The sequence below is a fragment of the Dichomitus squalens genome (genome assembly GCF_000275845.1).
Source record: "Dichomitus squalens LYAD-421 SS1 unplaced genomic scaffold DICSQscaffold_9, whole genome shotgun sequence".
Lineage (NCBI taxonomy): Eukaryota > Fungi > Basidiomycota > Agaricomycetes > Polyporales > Polyporaceae > Dichomitus > Dichomitus squalens.
The window spans coordinates 892777-909006 of record NW_006766891.1 but is presented as its reverse complement, the minus strand read 5'-3'; the positions used below and the strand labels follow the sequence as shown (position 1 = coordinate 909006).

Sequence of the window (16230 nt, the reverse complement as noted above, 5' to 3'; positions counted from 1 at the left end):
ATGGACCTTTGCAGTACGTCTTTCATCTCCGACTTGATTCTGGTATCTGCTAATGTAACGTTTCTTCAGACTCCTCGCGGATAGGCTCATGTCCGTCTCTTCCACCAGATCGCTATCATTGTAGTGATCACGGTTGGATGCATATCATACCACTCCATGGTACATGGGGGAGATAGCCTCATTGTATACTTCAAATGAGCGGTTGTCGAATCGGCTCATGTCCGATGAGAAAGACGACATGTCAAAGGCCCGCGAATGCCGAAAGAAGAGTGTCAACTGGAGGAATCGATCGCTGCTAAGCACACGCGGCTTTCTCTGTCAGGGCCGTTGAAGGCAATGAGCAGCTAGTAGCGAAGTTGCTCGGCCAGTTGACGATCCGCATAGAAGTCCTTATCCCTACAGATGTGCTAGGACGCTGCGGCGAACCGTCCCAGTGCCTCATTGAACGGTCACCTATGCTTGAAGATGACGCACTCCTACCGAGAGCAGAAAAATGCCAGATGTCCACAAGATGGTCCAGACGAAGTACGGCCACATTTTGACGAGTACTCCAAAGGCGGCACAGAGGGGTGCTTTGCGGGATTCCCCTCTGTTTGCGTACAGACACGGGGCGAGTTTGTCAACAATCTGCGGGAGTCAATGATATCAGTAAGTCTAACTCTATGCACGACATGACAAAAACTCGCTGTAGAGCTCTTCCTGTGAGTCTGCAGGTTACAAGCAGATTCAACCTAACAACTAAAAAGAGGTCTGGAGGACACCGCATACCGCCAGTAATGCATGATCACCGACGCAGCTTCACTTCATCATGCCGGATTCTTGAACCGCAATCGGAGAAGCGAGAAGGCTCGCGGGACACTCATCCTCCAGCGTCTGCGCGCCATATAGACATACGAGGAAACGCTCTTGCGCATTACTGTCTTTGGCGCATGGCGAGCACCTGACGGCCTGATAAGGGAGGTGGCAGGCTGGTAGAGACTGTAACGAGGTTTGCAAACCTGAGGGTTAACAGCCCTTGAAGGTGTCATACCTCCCCTCTCCCCTTACACGTGACGCTCCTGATTGATACCATTACCATCATGCAATTCTCCAAGCATACATCTCAATTACAGCTGACCTCGTACCAGAGGTCAGTCCTCGTCAGATTTTACGGGCGGGATGCACCTTCATATCCTGCGCTCACGCTTCACCCATCACTGATCATTGATGCGCCCGTGCCCTCCCGCGCGGAAAGGGGGGTATGACACCTCCAAGGGTTGCTAACCATCAGTTTTGCAAACCTCGTTGTAGGCTACTCCAGGCTGGACGGTGGTGGCAGGTTGGACGGTGGTGGCAGATCCGACAGTATTTCTCTATAGAGCAACGTGAGGACGCACCACCTCAAGCTTACCGTAAACGCACCCTCGGACGTAAGGCCTAAGTCATGACAACATTCCAGGAAGACATCTATGTCCTGATTCTACACCGTTCGGAACCCAAACATGACTACCGGCGCTCACGGACCCTCGCCCACACCACAAATACGACTCCCAGCCCGAAGCCTGCGATGAAAGCGAACAGCACAAGCACGTCTCGGTAGTAGTTATTCTCCCCGAAGCCGAATAACTGCAAGATTCGGTCAAACGTTAAGACAGGCAATCAGAGCTCTACAAGGACGCGGAAACTCACAGTCTGCATAATGAGCGACGCCGAGACGTTGACCGGGACACCCTCGAGCGAATCCTCGATCATCAGCCCAGAGCCGACCTCGTTGACGGAGAGTGCTTCTAGATTGTACTTCAGAGGGCAAAGCCACTGCAGCCAACGTAATACGGGAGGTATGTCGTTGAGGTGCACAAAGAACCCGGCATACGTCATTTGGTACAGTGCTGTCAGTGCGGAGATGAGAATGGCGATGCCACCGTTGCGGAACAGGCAGGCGAGTAGGAAGTTCTGCTCAGCGTGGGAGTCTGTGGTGAGTTTGTATCGGTCGAGTAGGGACACTGACACTCACGAAGAGGGTCATGGCTAACGTGTACAGAACTAAGATGAAAAGGAACTTGAAAAAATGTGCCGCATCATCCGCAAGGCCCGCCATCCAATACGTGCTATATGGTCGTCAGCTTTTTGCATGAATGCGCGCCTCGAAGGGCCTACGCACATGGTAGATACAATGATGGTGGGTATGATACGGAGAGGGACGACGTCGAAAACGAACCGAGATAGGAGCCAGGCTGTGGGACTGCGCAAGGGTGAAACATCAGTACATGACTAGATTATAATGCGTGTATGCAGACCTATAGTATGCTCCTGATCGTTCCCGGAGGAATAGAGGACGGATCTCTACGACATTGTATAGAGCGCTCAGAGACGAAAACGCAATGAGCGCGCCCTAGAGAATGCGGCAACAAAGGTAAGTGCGACACACAAGCCATCCGCCAGGGCGAAGACATCGCACCAAGAAGAATAGGCATCCTACTCGTGACTGGAAGCCCGAGATAGTGATGCCAGTGTTGAAGTAGAGTCCACCTGCAGAAGTCGCGTCCAGACCATTGCCCCTGAGTAAGTCGACATAGCACCTACCGCAGAAAACACCCAGTACCGACGCGACGGCGACATGCAAGAAAAAGAGCGTCTTGTCCCTCCGCAGGATCTTCCACTCCCTGCCGGAGAGTACCTCCAATTGTGTCAAGAATGTCGCGGTATACGAGGTCCCCGCGAACCACGACCGCCGCTTCGGCTTTCGCTGGCTCACCACACCATTGACGTTCACAGTGCCACCCACAAGACCCTTCTCGACCTCGTCAGAAGACCCAGACGTGCCGACGTCCGGCGGTTCGCTCTTGGTCGTACCATTCGAGAGCTGAAACAGCCCCACGGGCGGATCGCTCGCGATGTCTAGAAGATAATCGGCCACGTTGTAGCCTTCCTTGTATGCCACGCCTTGTGCAGAGAAGTGCTGCGCGGGAGCGGACCCGCCTGGACCCGAGTAGAGCGCGCGCCCATGTGAGAGCAGCAGGATCTGGTCGAAAGAGTGGTAGAGTTGCGAACTGCGGTAATGCAAAAACAACGGATGAGCATCATGCGGAGAACGATGGCATACTCGCACACTGGGCGAATGGAAGAGAGGCAAAAGATATACCTAGGTTGGTGGATGGACGCGATGACCGCGGTGGGGTTCTCTGGGTCGTGTGCGAGCGCGTGCAGGACTTTGGCCACCTTCGCAGCGGAGACAGAGTCTAGGCCCGAAGTAGGTTCATCGAGAAGCAAAACGTCAGGCTTCGCTACAAGCTCCAGCCCGATGCTGACTCGACGCATCTCCCCTCCGCTAATGCCCCGTTTCTCCCCGTCTCCGATACGGACATTGCGTATATGGCTGATCCCGAGGCGGTCCAAGATGTCGTCGACGCGCGCCTGCTTCTCCGAGTCTGGCACGCCTTCAGGCAAGCGCAGTCGTGCGGCGAACAGCAGGGCCTCGTGAACCGTTAGCATAGGAGGTAGGACATCCTGCTGCGGAGCAAAGCCAACGCGTGGTTGACTGCTCCCGGTCCCAGGGAACGAGACGCTCCCGAGTACCTCACCAGACTTGTGCTTCTGCGCGAGGATCTCGATCAGCGTCGTCTTCCCCGCACCACTAGGGCCGAAAATGGCCATCATCTCTCCCGGCACGACGCGCCCGCTGACGTTATCGAGCACGACCTTCTGGTGGTCGAGGCCTGCACGACGACGGCGACGGAGCGAGAAGCCGGAAGTGGGCTGGGGGACGAAGTAGCTGATATCGGTCCATTCCACGATGACCCCACCCGAAGAGCGCAAGCCGCTCGTGCTCTTGCGCGCACGGCGCTGTGAGAGCCAGCCAAGGCTTAAGAGGAGCAGTGCGATGCCGATGAGGCCGCCCACGACCGCGAGGCCAGCGATGACACCACCGCTCAGAGAGGAGCCACCGCTACTCGCGCCGTTGCTAGCGGTAGTGTTGCCGGAGAGGGTGTCGATAACGTTCTGCGCGATGCACTCGCCGAAGGCGCAACCGCTGAGCGAGAGCCCTGCGGAGCCGAACACCTGCTGAATGGTGTCCTGCTTGAATGCACAGTTCGCCGTGTTGTTGTCAGCCGAGGGGGCGTCGCAGGAAATGCCGAGGGTGCCGCTAAGAGTGTCAATAATGCTCGTGAGGTTCGTGAGCTGCACCGCGCCGCAGAAGGCGGTGTTAGGAATACATGTGCACTTGAGGTTCTGGCAGTTCCAATTAGCGCTACCATCGCCCGTGCCGAGGTCCTGTGCGCACGTGTCGGCAGCACAGAAAAACTGCTCCACACCCTCGTAGAAGAGTTGGGCATACACGGAGCCGCTGGGTCCGAAGGCGGTGGTGTTGGGAAGTGGAGTGAAAGAGGAATTGAGGTTGCGTAGGACAGTGAGTGTGGATGAGCCGGGAAATAAAGACTGGAGGGTAGGGTTCTGTGGATTGTATCAGGATGTGTTCACAGATGAATAGGAGACAAATTATATCAGGATTCACTCCACTTCTCAAGGCTGCACTCTTTGAGAAGGATGCTCGTGAGACAACAGCAAGGTATCATGATACTCATGACTATCCCCCCTATCAGATGCACGTGAGAGTGCAAAAAATTGTTTACACGCAAGACACAAAGAGATAGCGAGATGCAGGTACTGCAATGCCTTCTCTTGAGCTAGCGTGGTCGATGCTACCCCACGACCGTTCTGGTAGCAGCCAGATCCACGCGCTCTTGAACGACACAGGGGTACGATTGCTCCTCGTAGGTAGCCTGAGTATAATCCTCGGGGCCTCATCGCTAGCCACAGGCGAGAACTCGCCTGCTTCGACGAGCGGCTACTCGTAAGTCGCTTCTGCATATAGAGCGGTATATGCCTAAATGCTAGCCTAAAGAACAACGACGTTCGCAGATAGCGGACTTTGCTAGTTTCAGGCGACAAGTGTGAGAGGGATCTTAACGACTTCGTCGTCAGATGCGTCGTGAGAGCGTTGACCGCAAACTATGCATAGCGTACAGCTCAAAGGCACCATCCGAGTTCCGGCGCTCGGTGGGCGCGTGCAGGAATGTGCATGCTACGTGTTCTCCGATGATAGCACAACGCAGCCTTCTGGCCGGACGTTCTAAAGACCAGTACCGAGAAGCTCGGACTCACCTGTACGTCGCAGCTCATCTCTCCTGCAGCATAAACTCTTGGCACGTCGTTGCACACAATGGTATTGTTCTGTCCGGTGCTGGCCCCGGTCAAAGATCCAGAGGTACCGGCGACGCTTGCGAAGCCGGACTGGCACGCCTTGGCCGTTTGACAGACGTTACATCCCGTTCCCGTCCAGCCGTCCTCGCAGGAGCAACCCGAGGACGTCAGGTTTGCAAAAGGAGATCCGTTGGCCAAGGAGCGCGCCGAGCCCTGGAAGATGGTCCCGCCGCAGGCGGGTTGGGCGCACGTCGAACCGCCGAAGCCAGGAGGGCAGGCACACGCTGTGCCGTTAGGGGTCCCGTAGTTCTCGCAAGAAGTAGACATGTCGGTCTGCGTCACTTCGCGGTACGCAACGAGGACGAGGAGATGTGGGGTGCTGAAGGCGGGTAGAAAGTGAAGGACTGCGTCGAAGCAACATTGACGTCTGCTGTAAATATCAAGATTGGCTGGTGGGATGTGGGGACGAAACGCACGGGCGTCTCGCTCCATTTACCCGCTCCAAACCCGGCATGTGCGCTTCTCTTGCTTCTCGCATTTATTCACCACCACATTGCAAGAGCATTCCACGACACCCTCATTTCTCATGCCACACGGAGACGGTTGTGGGACGGCCATGGGTTCTGTTAGGCTCATACGGCTGCTCCGTAGGATGAAAATCGACGCTGCAACGTAACATGCATGACTGGCTCAAACATCCTATGCGTTCTGAGTATCCCACAAAGAAACCGCCGTGTACATACTTCTGTCAATCAACCTCCCTTTCACAGACCACCAATGGCTTCCTCGACCGACTTCCACTTCCATAGCTTCCCGCCAGGGTTGACCAACTCGTTGTCGTTCTGCGAGCTGAAATCTGCCTTGCCCTCGCCCAATACAACCCTGTTATACACCCATGCATGTGAGTACATGCCGTCACCGCCATGCGGACACAACGGAAACAATGCCACTCGCCTGAGGTAGTCGAAGAATTGGGGGCTGGGACCTTTGAGCGTCTCCTTTATCGGCGCAACGTCTACGGTCTTGATCTCCCCGGGGGCCACGCCCTTAACACGCGCCACGATGTCCCGCACACCCGCTATCGTCACCGTGTCGCCAGCGATGCGAATATCGTCAGGAACAGAGGCGGCCGTTGCGGGGTCAGTCGCGAGGATGGACAGTTGCGCGACCGCACGGCCAATGTCCGCGAGCGAGGTGAGGGAAATCTTTGTGGTGGGCGAGCCGTATGCCGTGAACGCATTGTTCTTGACGTCGATACCCACTGTGAGAGTCAGGTGTTCAAGTCAGTGCCGCGTTCACAAAGAGAAGATCACCGGACGCAGCACAACGTACGGGCGGGGAACTTGACCGCGAGCTCGATGAACGCGCTCGTGTAGAGCGCAATGACCTTGCCCTTGAACGCGGCCCTCGTCTCCTTCGCAACCTCCTGCTTCCCTAGCCACTCCTCCGACTCGTACCCGGGGAAAGCGTTGATACGGTGATCGCTGGTAGCATCCGGACACAGTTGAGCTTGAATCCGATCTCTCCACAAGCATGCGAAACGAAGCACTCACGAGCCAAATTCGCTCAGGAAGTACACCTTCGCGCCGCTTCTAGCGATAGCCTTGATGATGGCCTGCTTCGTTTCCTTGTCGGCCCCGCCAGGCAGCGCGTTCACGATGACGTCGGCGCCCGCGAACACCTCGTCGAACGACTTCTCCAACTCGTCCCCGCTGTATTGGATCAGTTCGGCCCCTTTGGATGCGAGATCCTGCGCCTTCTGCGAGGATGGATCACGAGTGAGGACGCGGATGCGAGAGAAGGAGGGGCGGAAGTCGGTCAGGAAGGCGTTGCTGACTTGCTGGCCTGTGCGTGTGCATCGAATGTCAGCCCAGGTAGGTCCTCCTCCGTATCCGCACTGCACTCACCGAGGAAGCCAGTTCCGCCAATGATAGCCACGGTGGGAAGAGACATTTCCTTGGATTGCTCGGACTGTTGGGTGGTGGTTGGTGTAGGGACTGGTTGTCTTATCGATTCGTTGGGGCTCCAGAAGTCCGCAATCAGGCCTGTGTTATATGGACTGGTCCTATGGATGGCTACGATGCCCGATGCGCGTGAGACGTCCTAGCGCCATCATTGCGTGGGCTCTCGGCGAAGCTCATGTCGATGTCGGGACATGGCAATTGCTCGTACGTTAGTTGCGTCAGCATCAGGAGGCTTTGGGTCGCGCGAAAGCCGCATCGGCCTACCAGTGAACATGCGCTCTCCTTAGAGATCAAGTGTAACTTGAATACGGTGCAGGCTAGTGTAACAATTCGTCGTCCTCCCCTCACGATCGTCTTGGAGCCCGCAGTGTCCCGACCTCGGGACTTCGAATAACTGTGAGCATGGTGACATTGATGGCTGATGCGGTTGGGTAAGCCTGTATGAATCATATATTGAAGCTTCGTCAGTCTATTACCCATTTGAGCTAGGGCTGACACACATCTTACCTTATCTGTGACTATGTCGGACCTATCATTAGCACATTTCGTCTGACAGCATACGCAATTCTGCTAGAGCGCAAAAGGATGGCTGGCAGAAACTGGAAGCACTAAACGTGAGTCCCTACATCGCAAGGTACTTAACTTACGTTCAGGCGAGTCTACGCAATATTTGTGTGATCGGCGTCCGCCGATTTGTTGTCATCAGTCTGACAGCTACGTACTGTTCCTTCCACTGAACGCTCGGTGATTTCAACAGAGCGTTTGATGGGAACATCCCTCGAAATTCGGTAGTCCGTCATTTGTAAGCCCGCTGAGGCGCATACTAATTGTCCCACGCGCGGATACAACGCAGACGGAAATGAACCAACAGATTACACCTTCCATTGAGGGAATAACTTAGGTGTACCACAATTATGAGGGCAGAAGATTATGTAGGGCCGAAGATAGTGACCAACAGTCCACGCCCGGGCTTGCACGACATAAATAAAGCCCCGTCCACACCCATGCCGCCCTACTGCCCTAGAGTTCGTCGCGGCGGTTCAGGCTCGGCGCGCACTCGCCAGGGGTCCACGTGTGGTTCGGAAGAACGCCGTCCTTGAAGGGGAACTGCACCAGCTTCGAACCCGCCTTCACGGTCGTGATGTGCCCCAACCCCGAGACGTCGTGGGTGTCCGCGGCGGCGTACAGCTGACTAGCCTTCACGTGGAGGACCTCGAGCGAGTCCGGGAAGGTGATCGTCGCGTTGCCCGAGAGAATGACGAAGAGCCTACGATGCGACGTCATTAGTCACTGTTACGGATCATAGATGGTATGGCAGCAGACGTACTGAGGGCCTGACGGGTTGTACGGTCTGCGGACGAGCATGTATGAGCATATGCATCAATTGATCGAGAAAGGGCATGACTGACCCCTGCGTATGGTCCGCGCTTGTAGGGACCTCAATGTAGGTCGCCCCAGTAAGGTCGCCAAGCTGCTGAACGTTCAACTGTCGACCCACGAGTCAGCGGGACAAGTCGCACAGAGCAAACGCCTTCACAAAATGAGCCATACCCCTCCCGCCACCACGAAATCTTGAGAATAGGTCCAGCATTCGATCGTTGACTGGTTGTTCCGCCCCGCGATAGTTGTGAGCTGAAGGGAGTTCGCGCAGGAAACCGGAGGGATGAAATGAGCGTAAGCTAGCGAAAGGGCTGCCAAGGCGACATATCCGAAAGACTGAAGGCGAGGCATTTGTTGAACTTGAAAAGAAACGAGACTTGCGTTCGGCCGCCTATATGCAGATGAAGAATGAGTCTCGGCTCGTACCAGCCCTCGAGGAAAACGTAGAATGCGCGTACAGGAGTGTAAGTGGGTGTTGGAACGGGTGCAGAAGCATCCGCACGGCTTCAGTGCTTAAGTAGCAGTACTACTAGCGCGGGTCCGGTCTGATTGAGTTCAACGATCATCGGGCGGGTTTGGTCGGCCTCGGCGAAGATCTCGTACCTGTTCCTGATCATATATGAAGGCGCACCCAAAATACGCCGGCGCCCATCATACAGGTGGTTTCTTCATACTACAGTAAGTATGTCAGATCTTCACCGTACACGTTCAAGCTTTGCACGCAACCCAGCCTCATTAGAGAAGTTTAGACTCTTGAAGCGACTATTGAGGACTATCGCGACAACCGGTACGCACACCTTCTCCATGCAGTAATAGCAGCAGTATCAGTATTCAGGGCATCAATCGAACCTGACAGGTGTCCCTGTCACTCAATCATTGCAGTGCATGCAGAAAGGAACCGCTTAGCATCTCGGGGACGCACCGATCAGTTAGGAACGTGATGAGTTGTGTTGTATATATCGCGCGAGACTACGACTTGTACATACCTGCATATTCGTTGCTCCTCTAGGTAGTCATTAGGCTTCTGGGGGATGACCTTCACTATCCAGGTCAACCGAACATCAAATAGCGCGGTAGTGAGCAAATATTGTCAATGTTGCCGTGCACGACGCGCGACGCGCAAGTCGTCGCGAAGCGTGACCGATGTACATAGTCACACGTTGATGCTCATCGGGTCACAATTCGTGCGCCTTGATGGTCTCAGATGGATGCCGAGCGGGCCGGGCTTTGCGTCGGGCTTGGACCTGCTCGGACTGCCTCTATGGACAAACCATGGTTTGTCAACGCACGCACATCCATCCGTTGCAGCTTAGCCGTACGTGGCCTGCGCGCGTTCGAGGTCGAGATCGTTCGTACACGGCCAAAATGCCTTCAAAGAGTTCTATTTCTCAGGAACATACACCCTTCAGTACTCTTGAAAATGGGTTCCCTAAGAAATACTCGCGATTCATGCCCGGGTCGCAACCGGAATCCAACTTACAAGGGACCGATATTTGATCGACTAGGCGCCGATTGTTGTTGAAGATACCGGCCCCGGATATAACGTGAGCCGGCATCTTCGGAGGAACATTATCCGAGCGATGGCACAGGCCTAAGATTGCCGAGTTCGCACGGATGAATCTCCACTGCATGCTGGACTTGTCGGGATGATGTAGTATTGACTGTATTGTTCCCTCCCCATCTGCCGACACTATCCTCCGGCATCTGGCGTGAGTCAAAAGATGATACATATGCCATCCCAGGGTGGAGTGTGTCGGGCTTTCTGTCTTAGTAGATGTCTGCATCTTTGTATCCTTTTGAACGACCTGACGAAGTGATATGAATGGACTTACTAGGAAAGGATTTGCTACGGACCCACACACGGACACTTGCATGGACTTGGGATGCTATGGCGCAATAACTCAGACATGTTTCGCATTCACATACGAGCGTGATTCCCCTGAAAATCTGAGATGGTATGTCGGGCTTCGAGGAACCCGCACCGTTGGGGTAAGTTCAAGTTCTCCTGTGAGCATCACGCCCCATATGAGGGCAATGCGAAGTGAACATCACTACAAGCGTTTCGAGTTGTGGTGCAGATAGCGGAGGGGGTACGCTTGTCCCCTGGATTTGCAATATCATGCATGTGTGAGAGAGTCGATGTTCACCCACCGTACTCGAATGCGTTGCAGGCAAGGGAGGGCCGGCAGGAAGTCGACTATCCTGAGGGAGTCACGGAAGTGTCGACAAGTCATACTCATGAGAAGGGGACTACACGAAGCCGATCTGACAAGATTCATCCCCCATACAGCCTCAGATGCTCTTTTACTCTTTCAAGCTGTCTCTCTCACGTGAAGCCTCCGAGGCTTCAGGACAGTTCATATACTAGCATGACCCCAGAAGCTACGACCCATAACGTATTTCATGGATATCTCCCTCCCTTCCTCTCCAATACATTTCAGACTTCGCACACTTCACTTGCATCCTGGACAGTACATATGGGTGAAATATGAAGAAAATTGGTGGAGGTTTGCATTGAGCATCGCGGAATTACACGTCTGACCCCAGAAGCTACGGAAAAGCGCCCATAGATTGTCATGGATGGTCACAATGCCGAAGACTGCCGATTCAAACACCGCTGTTATCAGTCGTTTGATAGCGAAGTTGGCCGGGGCAACATTGTCGAAGCGCTCAGATTGAAAGTCAGCTTTATCTCGGTCAGTGGCTGAATGTCACGCTCGAGAGACCTCTTCCTATCTTTCGAATACTGCAACCCGGAACCCTTCGGAGACTGAACAAGAAAGTTTATTGAGAATGTTCAGAACACTTTGCGAAGTTACAGAAAGATCGGCGCTGCAGATCTTTTTGTGGCAGCTCACCAAGGTCAGTAAACCCTTGAAACCCTACTGAGATTGACTTGTATCGGGAGCAAATCCCTTCCGATTTCCTTCTTTGTTTTTTACAATGATATTTTTGAAGTACGTCTTCTCGCGTGTAACCCGTGCACACTTTTTGACAGGGAAATGCGAGAACTGGAGGCGTGTCAGTAGCTTCTGGGGTCAGGCGCTTAATCCGTAGCTTCTGGGGTCACACTAGTAAGCCTTCTTGACAAAGACGTCGATCGACACCCTCCGAGCAGCCGGATGTACCTCTTCGTCCTCTTCACCCACTCTTCCTTTCTCCCACTCACATGCATGAACACACAGTCGCACAGGTGGAGCCCGCTCTCAAGGACATCCAAAATCCCCCAAGATATCACCATGTTATACAGCACGACGTAGTTTGCTGGCCTCCTTTGGGAGCTTACAAGGGAGCGAAGGAGTTGCTGGCCTCACTGGCAGCTCGTTCATAGAAGTGTAAAGCGTATCAGTGATACTCTCGCAGATGAGTTCGGGTCCCGGGAAAGGACCAAACTTGCCAGTGCGGGAGAGATCATAAGCGCCCTGGTGGTCTGCTATAACGCCCACGTGGCCCAGGTCTGTGCACGTGACTCGCTCTACGTGTCGCAGGTGCGCAGCGGTCGCGCCTGGCTTGGCATACGCCTACTCCCTACTCCCTCCGTTCTCAATCTCATTCTTCTAGCGGTGCTCAGGCCGGGACATTTGCAGTGAGTCCATGCTCCATCGCTGAATTTTGCTATATACTCACATATCTGTCAAGGACCGCAAAGCATGCGCTTTCTCCGGACTCTGCTGTTTCCGCTTGTGGCGCTGACCAGCCTTGCGCTGGCTCGGTCTAGCACTGGAGATACTGTTCTCGTTCTTCTTGAGCCATCGCTTAAGAAGGAGAACTTCTCCATCTTCTTCGGTGATCTCGAAAGTGCGTGAAGGCAGCCCTCGTGAGCGAGGGATGTTGCTCATGCCAGCGATTCGCTACACAGAGAAGGGTTACAAGCTCACGTTCCGGTCCCCCAAGGACACCACTCCGGAGATCATTAAGGATGACGTCTCTCAGTTTGCGCACGTCGTCGTCTTTGCTCCCGAGACCAAGAGTACGTTGCCCAGTCTTCTATGCAGCCTGTGACATACGAGCATATTGCTCATTGCTCCCTATCAGCATTCGCCGGGGACATCACGCCTCAGACCCTTGTCTCACTCCTATCCAAAAAGACGAATCTCCTCCTCGCGCTCTCGCCCAAGCAGACGCCTCTCTCCTCGCTCGCCGCCGAGTTCACGCTCATCCTCCCGCCCCCGGGCACCCCGCTCATCTCTCACTTCCCCAAGCGTGACACGCCCGCGACGCTCATCCCCGTCGAACCGCCCCGCGCACACCACATCATCTCTGACGGGCTCGCGCCCGTCTGGTTCTCCGGGGTACCACAGGCGCTTGGCAACAGCCCGATGCTCGTACCGCTTCTACAAGCGCCTCCGCAGGCGTTCGCGTCAGACGCGGATAGTGATAACGGGGCAGACGCACTCGTCGAAGCTGCGGAAAAGAGTGGGGAGGGCTTGTGGGCGGGCAGCTCGTTGAGTCTTGTCACGGGCTTCCAGGCGCTGAGCAATGCACGGGCGACGTGGGTGGGAGGTGTCGAGATTTTCAGCGACGAATACATCGACAAGGAAATCTCCAAGTGAGTCAGATTACTCTGCACACGCGAAGCGGCCATGGCTAATTGGGAGGGCGATGAAGGGGTGTCAAGTCCGGCAACAGGCAGTTCGCGAAGGACGTCGCGGCGTGGACGTTCCAAGAGGCCAATGTTCTTCGCATCGATACTGTCGAGCACCACCGAGTCAATGAGACGCTTCCGCGCGAAACATACACGATCAATAACCAAGTTGTGCGTGCCCATCCCTTAACTCTGTGCGTGACACCTCACTGAGTATCATTGCATAGACGTACACTGCGTACATCTCCAAATATGACCCGGAGTTGGACCTCTGGGAGCCGTACTCGGGCATCAATGACTTGCAGCTCGAATTCACGATGCTCGACCCCCACATCCGCACCTCGCTGCCTCCCGTCGCGGGCGAGCCTGGAAAGTACTCGGTCACATTCCGTGTCCCGGACAGGCACGGCGTGTTCAAGTTCAACGTCGACTACAAGCGCAAGGGGTACGTCTCTCCTCTTCACGACTTTTCATCGCCCTCCCCCTCTAGAGTACTGGGGTTTATGCTGACGGGTCTTCTGGACTAGCTGGTCATACCTCTCGAGCACGACCGTCGTGCCGGTCGTGCCCCCGCGGCACGACGAGTATCCGCGCTTCCTGAGTGCTGCATGGCCGTACTACGCGGGCGCGTTCAGTACAAGCGCTGCCTTCCTCCTCTTCGTCGCGCTCTGGCTCGCGGGCGACGAGCGCGAGCCGAAGAAGGGCAAGGGCTTGAAAGCGGAGTGATGTACAGCCGTTTGTTTTGCTATATATTTGCTTGCACGCGACACAAGCTAGCATCAGAGTGCCCTTCGGTAGGACGGACGAAAGAAGTGTTTCGCCTAGCGCTCATTCATCTTTCGTCATCCCCTGCTTATCCTGACTTGATGTTCATAACGCTCGACCAAATGCTCCAGATGCACGCCTATCACCATCTGTTTTAGAATGTGTCCTACTGACGTGTTACCGAAGATCACGTGTCTTGTGCGTTGTCCGCGAAGCTTCTATTCCGGCATGCTGCCGCCTCCTAACTGTCCTCACAAAAAGGGTCATACTCGGTATTAGTCTCGGCTCCAGACGTTCTTTAGCCTCTCTGCCCCAGCACTCGATGCGTCGCTGCGCTCCGCAAGCCTCGGGAGGGAGTAAACCTAAACAGGAAGGCGAAATTGATGGAACGAATCGTGAAAAGATCTGGAGAGGGGAAACGAGCGCCGGGGGAGAGAGGCTTCAGAATGTCTGGTGTGTTTCGGGCTTGGCAGAGGGCATTGTGACCTCGGGTTACTCGGGGTGACCAGCGTGACTCCCGTCCTCAGAGGACTAACTCTACTGCCTTGAAAACGCCGTACGTCAGCAACCACCTATCTGGCATAGTTTGTTTATAACAATCTCTGTATGCAATCAATCTGCTTGATGATAGTACAAAGGTCATAAGATAGAAGGGAGGGATTGAGAGACGGTGTGACTGACACGGGCACTCCTTCAGGGGCTCACCCATGTCCCCATTCTAGCATGCCGCGCACCTCCCGAAGTTGTTTGTCTTGGCGAAAATAAGTCACACTCGAATATGGCTGTGAAAAGAGACATTGGGAATATCTACACAGTGAAGAGAAGTATGGCTTCACTCAGGCCATGGACCTCCTCCACCAGCAATCGAGCGCCCAGAGTCGCGAATGCGTAAGGCTTCTCCATCCTCCGCTTTCGCCGCTCTGCCTGGAGAACATTGTGTAAGTGAAATATGAGTTCATAAACTACATGACCAATAGCCAAAAGACGACCTTTCAGGTTTGAGGTGAGTCGTTGTCCAGTGCATCTGGGCGGTGGGTAGGCTGACAAAGCCCACGTGCTGTGACTAATCGTCACGATGCCCTCTGCCGAGCCCGAAATGCACCAGACGTTCTAGCGGTACTCTCAGGTACTGTCTGTAAACGCTAGAACAGATGGGAACGAGACTAGGAGGGCATGCGATACCTACAGATAACTTCCGAGCCAGCAGGGTCCGTGCACTGACGTGCGGTGCACTCATGATGGACACGCTCCTTCGACCTGTACCACCACCATGTCCACCAGTCGCCCCTCCTCGTCGAAGATGCCTGCCACCTCCACCCCTCCTCCCAAACCCAAGATCGAGTACCTCATCTCCAACGTTGACAAGCCCATCGTCTCCATTGATGGCCGCCAGTACTCGACGAAGTCCCTCGCGGACTTATTCCCCGAGCTCCTTGAGTCTGCCACCTTTGCAGACGACCTCATCCAGGGAGCGACATCCATCTACGTCGCCAAACCCCCACCCAACCATCTCTCCCTCCTCGACTTCATAGCGAACATGCTCCAACTGGGGTACAACACTTACCTCAACCCCCCCACCACCACCCCCCTCCCCTCTGTTTCGTCGCCGGCCCCTGCACCGGCGCCATCTCCGCCTCGTGTCAGCCCGCCCGCTGACACGAGGCCACCCACGCGTCCCCAGACACCACCCCCCTCTGCCCCACCGCAGCCAACATGCACCACCCCCAAGAACAAGCACCCGATCAGGAAGACTTCGCTGGAGTCCTCTGTTGAACCCGGGGGGCGAAGGCCTCTCCCACGGGTGGCAACGACAGCGGATAGCCTGCAACTCACCTAGAAGGGTTGGTTGATTGTAAGAGGCTTGTAAGAGCGATGATAGGAGACGTTCGAGTGAACTGGACTGTAGATTGGGGGTACAGAGGTCCCCTATATATACTACTGTACATCTGTGGCTACTGTTATGACTGACTGTCGAGCGAGTAAGTGGAGACGAGCGAGGCAGGCAGGAGCGCCGACGAGCTCTGATCGCAGTGAGACTGGAGCGGAGCTCAACAGGCAGGACTGGAGACAAGTAGTGTATTGAGCGAAGTATCTACAGAGCGAAATACACGATGGCTTACCTGGAGACAAGAGGTCGAAACTAGAGTCTCCAGGTAGCAAGGGATCCAGCTATATACAAGGAACGAACAATGGGCGCTAGAGAACAATAGCGTCGCCATGGGTATGGAGTACAAGGGGTGTAGGACAATAGCGGACGTGGGAACAAAGGGAGCTATTGTCCGTGTGTGGACAAAGGGAAACCGTAGCGAGTAGTGAACAATAAGGAAACGTACGAGGCAGTGGTCCGAATCGAAA

The 16230-nt window shown here is 54.8% G+C and overlaps 5 protein-coding genes across 5 annotated transcripts; 2 read left to right on the top strand and 3 right to left on the bottom strand.

Moving 5' to 3' along the window:
- Positions 1-1485: 1485 nt before the first annotated feature.
- Positions 1486-5508, bottom strand: DICSQDRAFT_57967 (ABC transporter; the record flags this gene model as incomplete). Its single annotated transcript, XM_007364725.1, has 9 exons — positions 1486-1605; positions 1669-1932; positions 1994-2087; positions 2141-2221; positions 2277-2371; positions 2438-2508; positions 2563-3029; positions 3122-4431; positions 5143-5508. 9 exons carry the CDS (start codon positions 5506-5508, stop codon positions 1486-1488), a joined length of 2868 nt encoding a protein of 955 aa, XP_007364787.1.
- A 437-nt stretch (positions 5509-5945) lies between these two features.
- On the bottom strand, positions 5946-7165 carry DICSQDRAFT_179988 (NAD(P)-binding protein; the record flags this gene model as incomplete). Its single annotated transcript, XM_007364724.1, has 4 exons — positions 7089-7165; positions 6735-7026; positions 6514-6665; positions 5946-6442 (listed from the first exon to the last, which is right to left on the bottom strand). Exons 1-4 carry the CDS (start codon positions 7132-7134, stop codon positions 5946-5948), a joined length of 987 nt encoding a protein of 328 aa, XP_007364786.1. The 5' UTR covers positions 7135-7165.
- Positions 7166-7958: 793 nt separating this feature from the next.
- On the bottom strand, positions 7959-8998 carry DICSQDRAFT_84626 (uncharacterized protein). Its single transcript, XM_007364723.1, has 5 exons — positions 8984-8998; positions 8697-8916; positions 8555-8631; positions 8473-8496; positions 7959-8412 (listed from the first exon to the last, which is right to left on the bottom strand). Exons 2-5 carry the CDS (start codon positions 8874-8876, stop codon positions 8166-8168), a joined length of 528 nt encoding a protein of 175 aa, XP_007364785.1. The 5' UTR covers positions 8877-8916; positions 8984-8998; the 3' UTR covers positions 7959-8165.
- A 3067-nt stretch (positions 8999-12065) lies between these two features.
- DICSQDRAFT_161008 (dolichyl-diphosphooligosaccharide-protein glycosyltransferase) lies at positions 12066-14057 on the top strand. The gene is made up of 7 exons (XM_007364722.1): positions 12066-12111; positions 12165-12323; positions 12385-12495; positions 12561-13074; positions 13134-13281; positions 13338-13555; positions 13638-14057. Exons 2-7 carry the CDS (start codon positions 12176-12178, stop codon positions 13834-13836), a joined length of 1338 nt encoding a protein of 445 aa, XP_007364784.1. The 5' UTR covers positions 12066-12111; positions 12165-12175; the 3' UTR covers positions 13837-14057.
- A 1088-nt stretch (positions 14058-15145) lies between these two features.
- On the top strand, positions 15146-15712 carry DICSQDRAFT_169100 (uncharacterized protein; the record flags this gene model as incomplete). Its single annotated transcript, XM_007364721.1, has 1 exon — positions 15146-15712. The coding sequence occupies one exon, from the start codon at positions 15146-15148 to the stop codon at positions 15710-15712; it is 567 nt and encodes a 188-aa protein (XP_007364783.1).
- Positions 15713-16230: the final 518 nt, after the last annotated feature.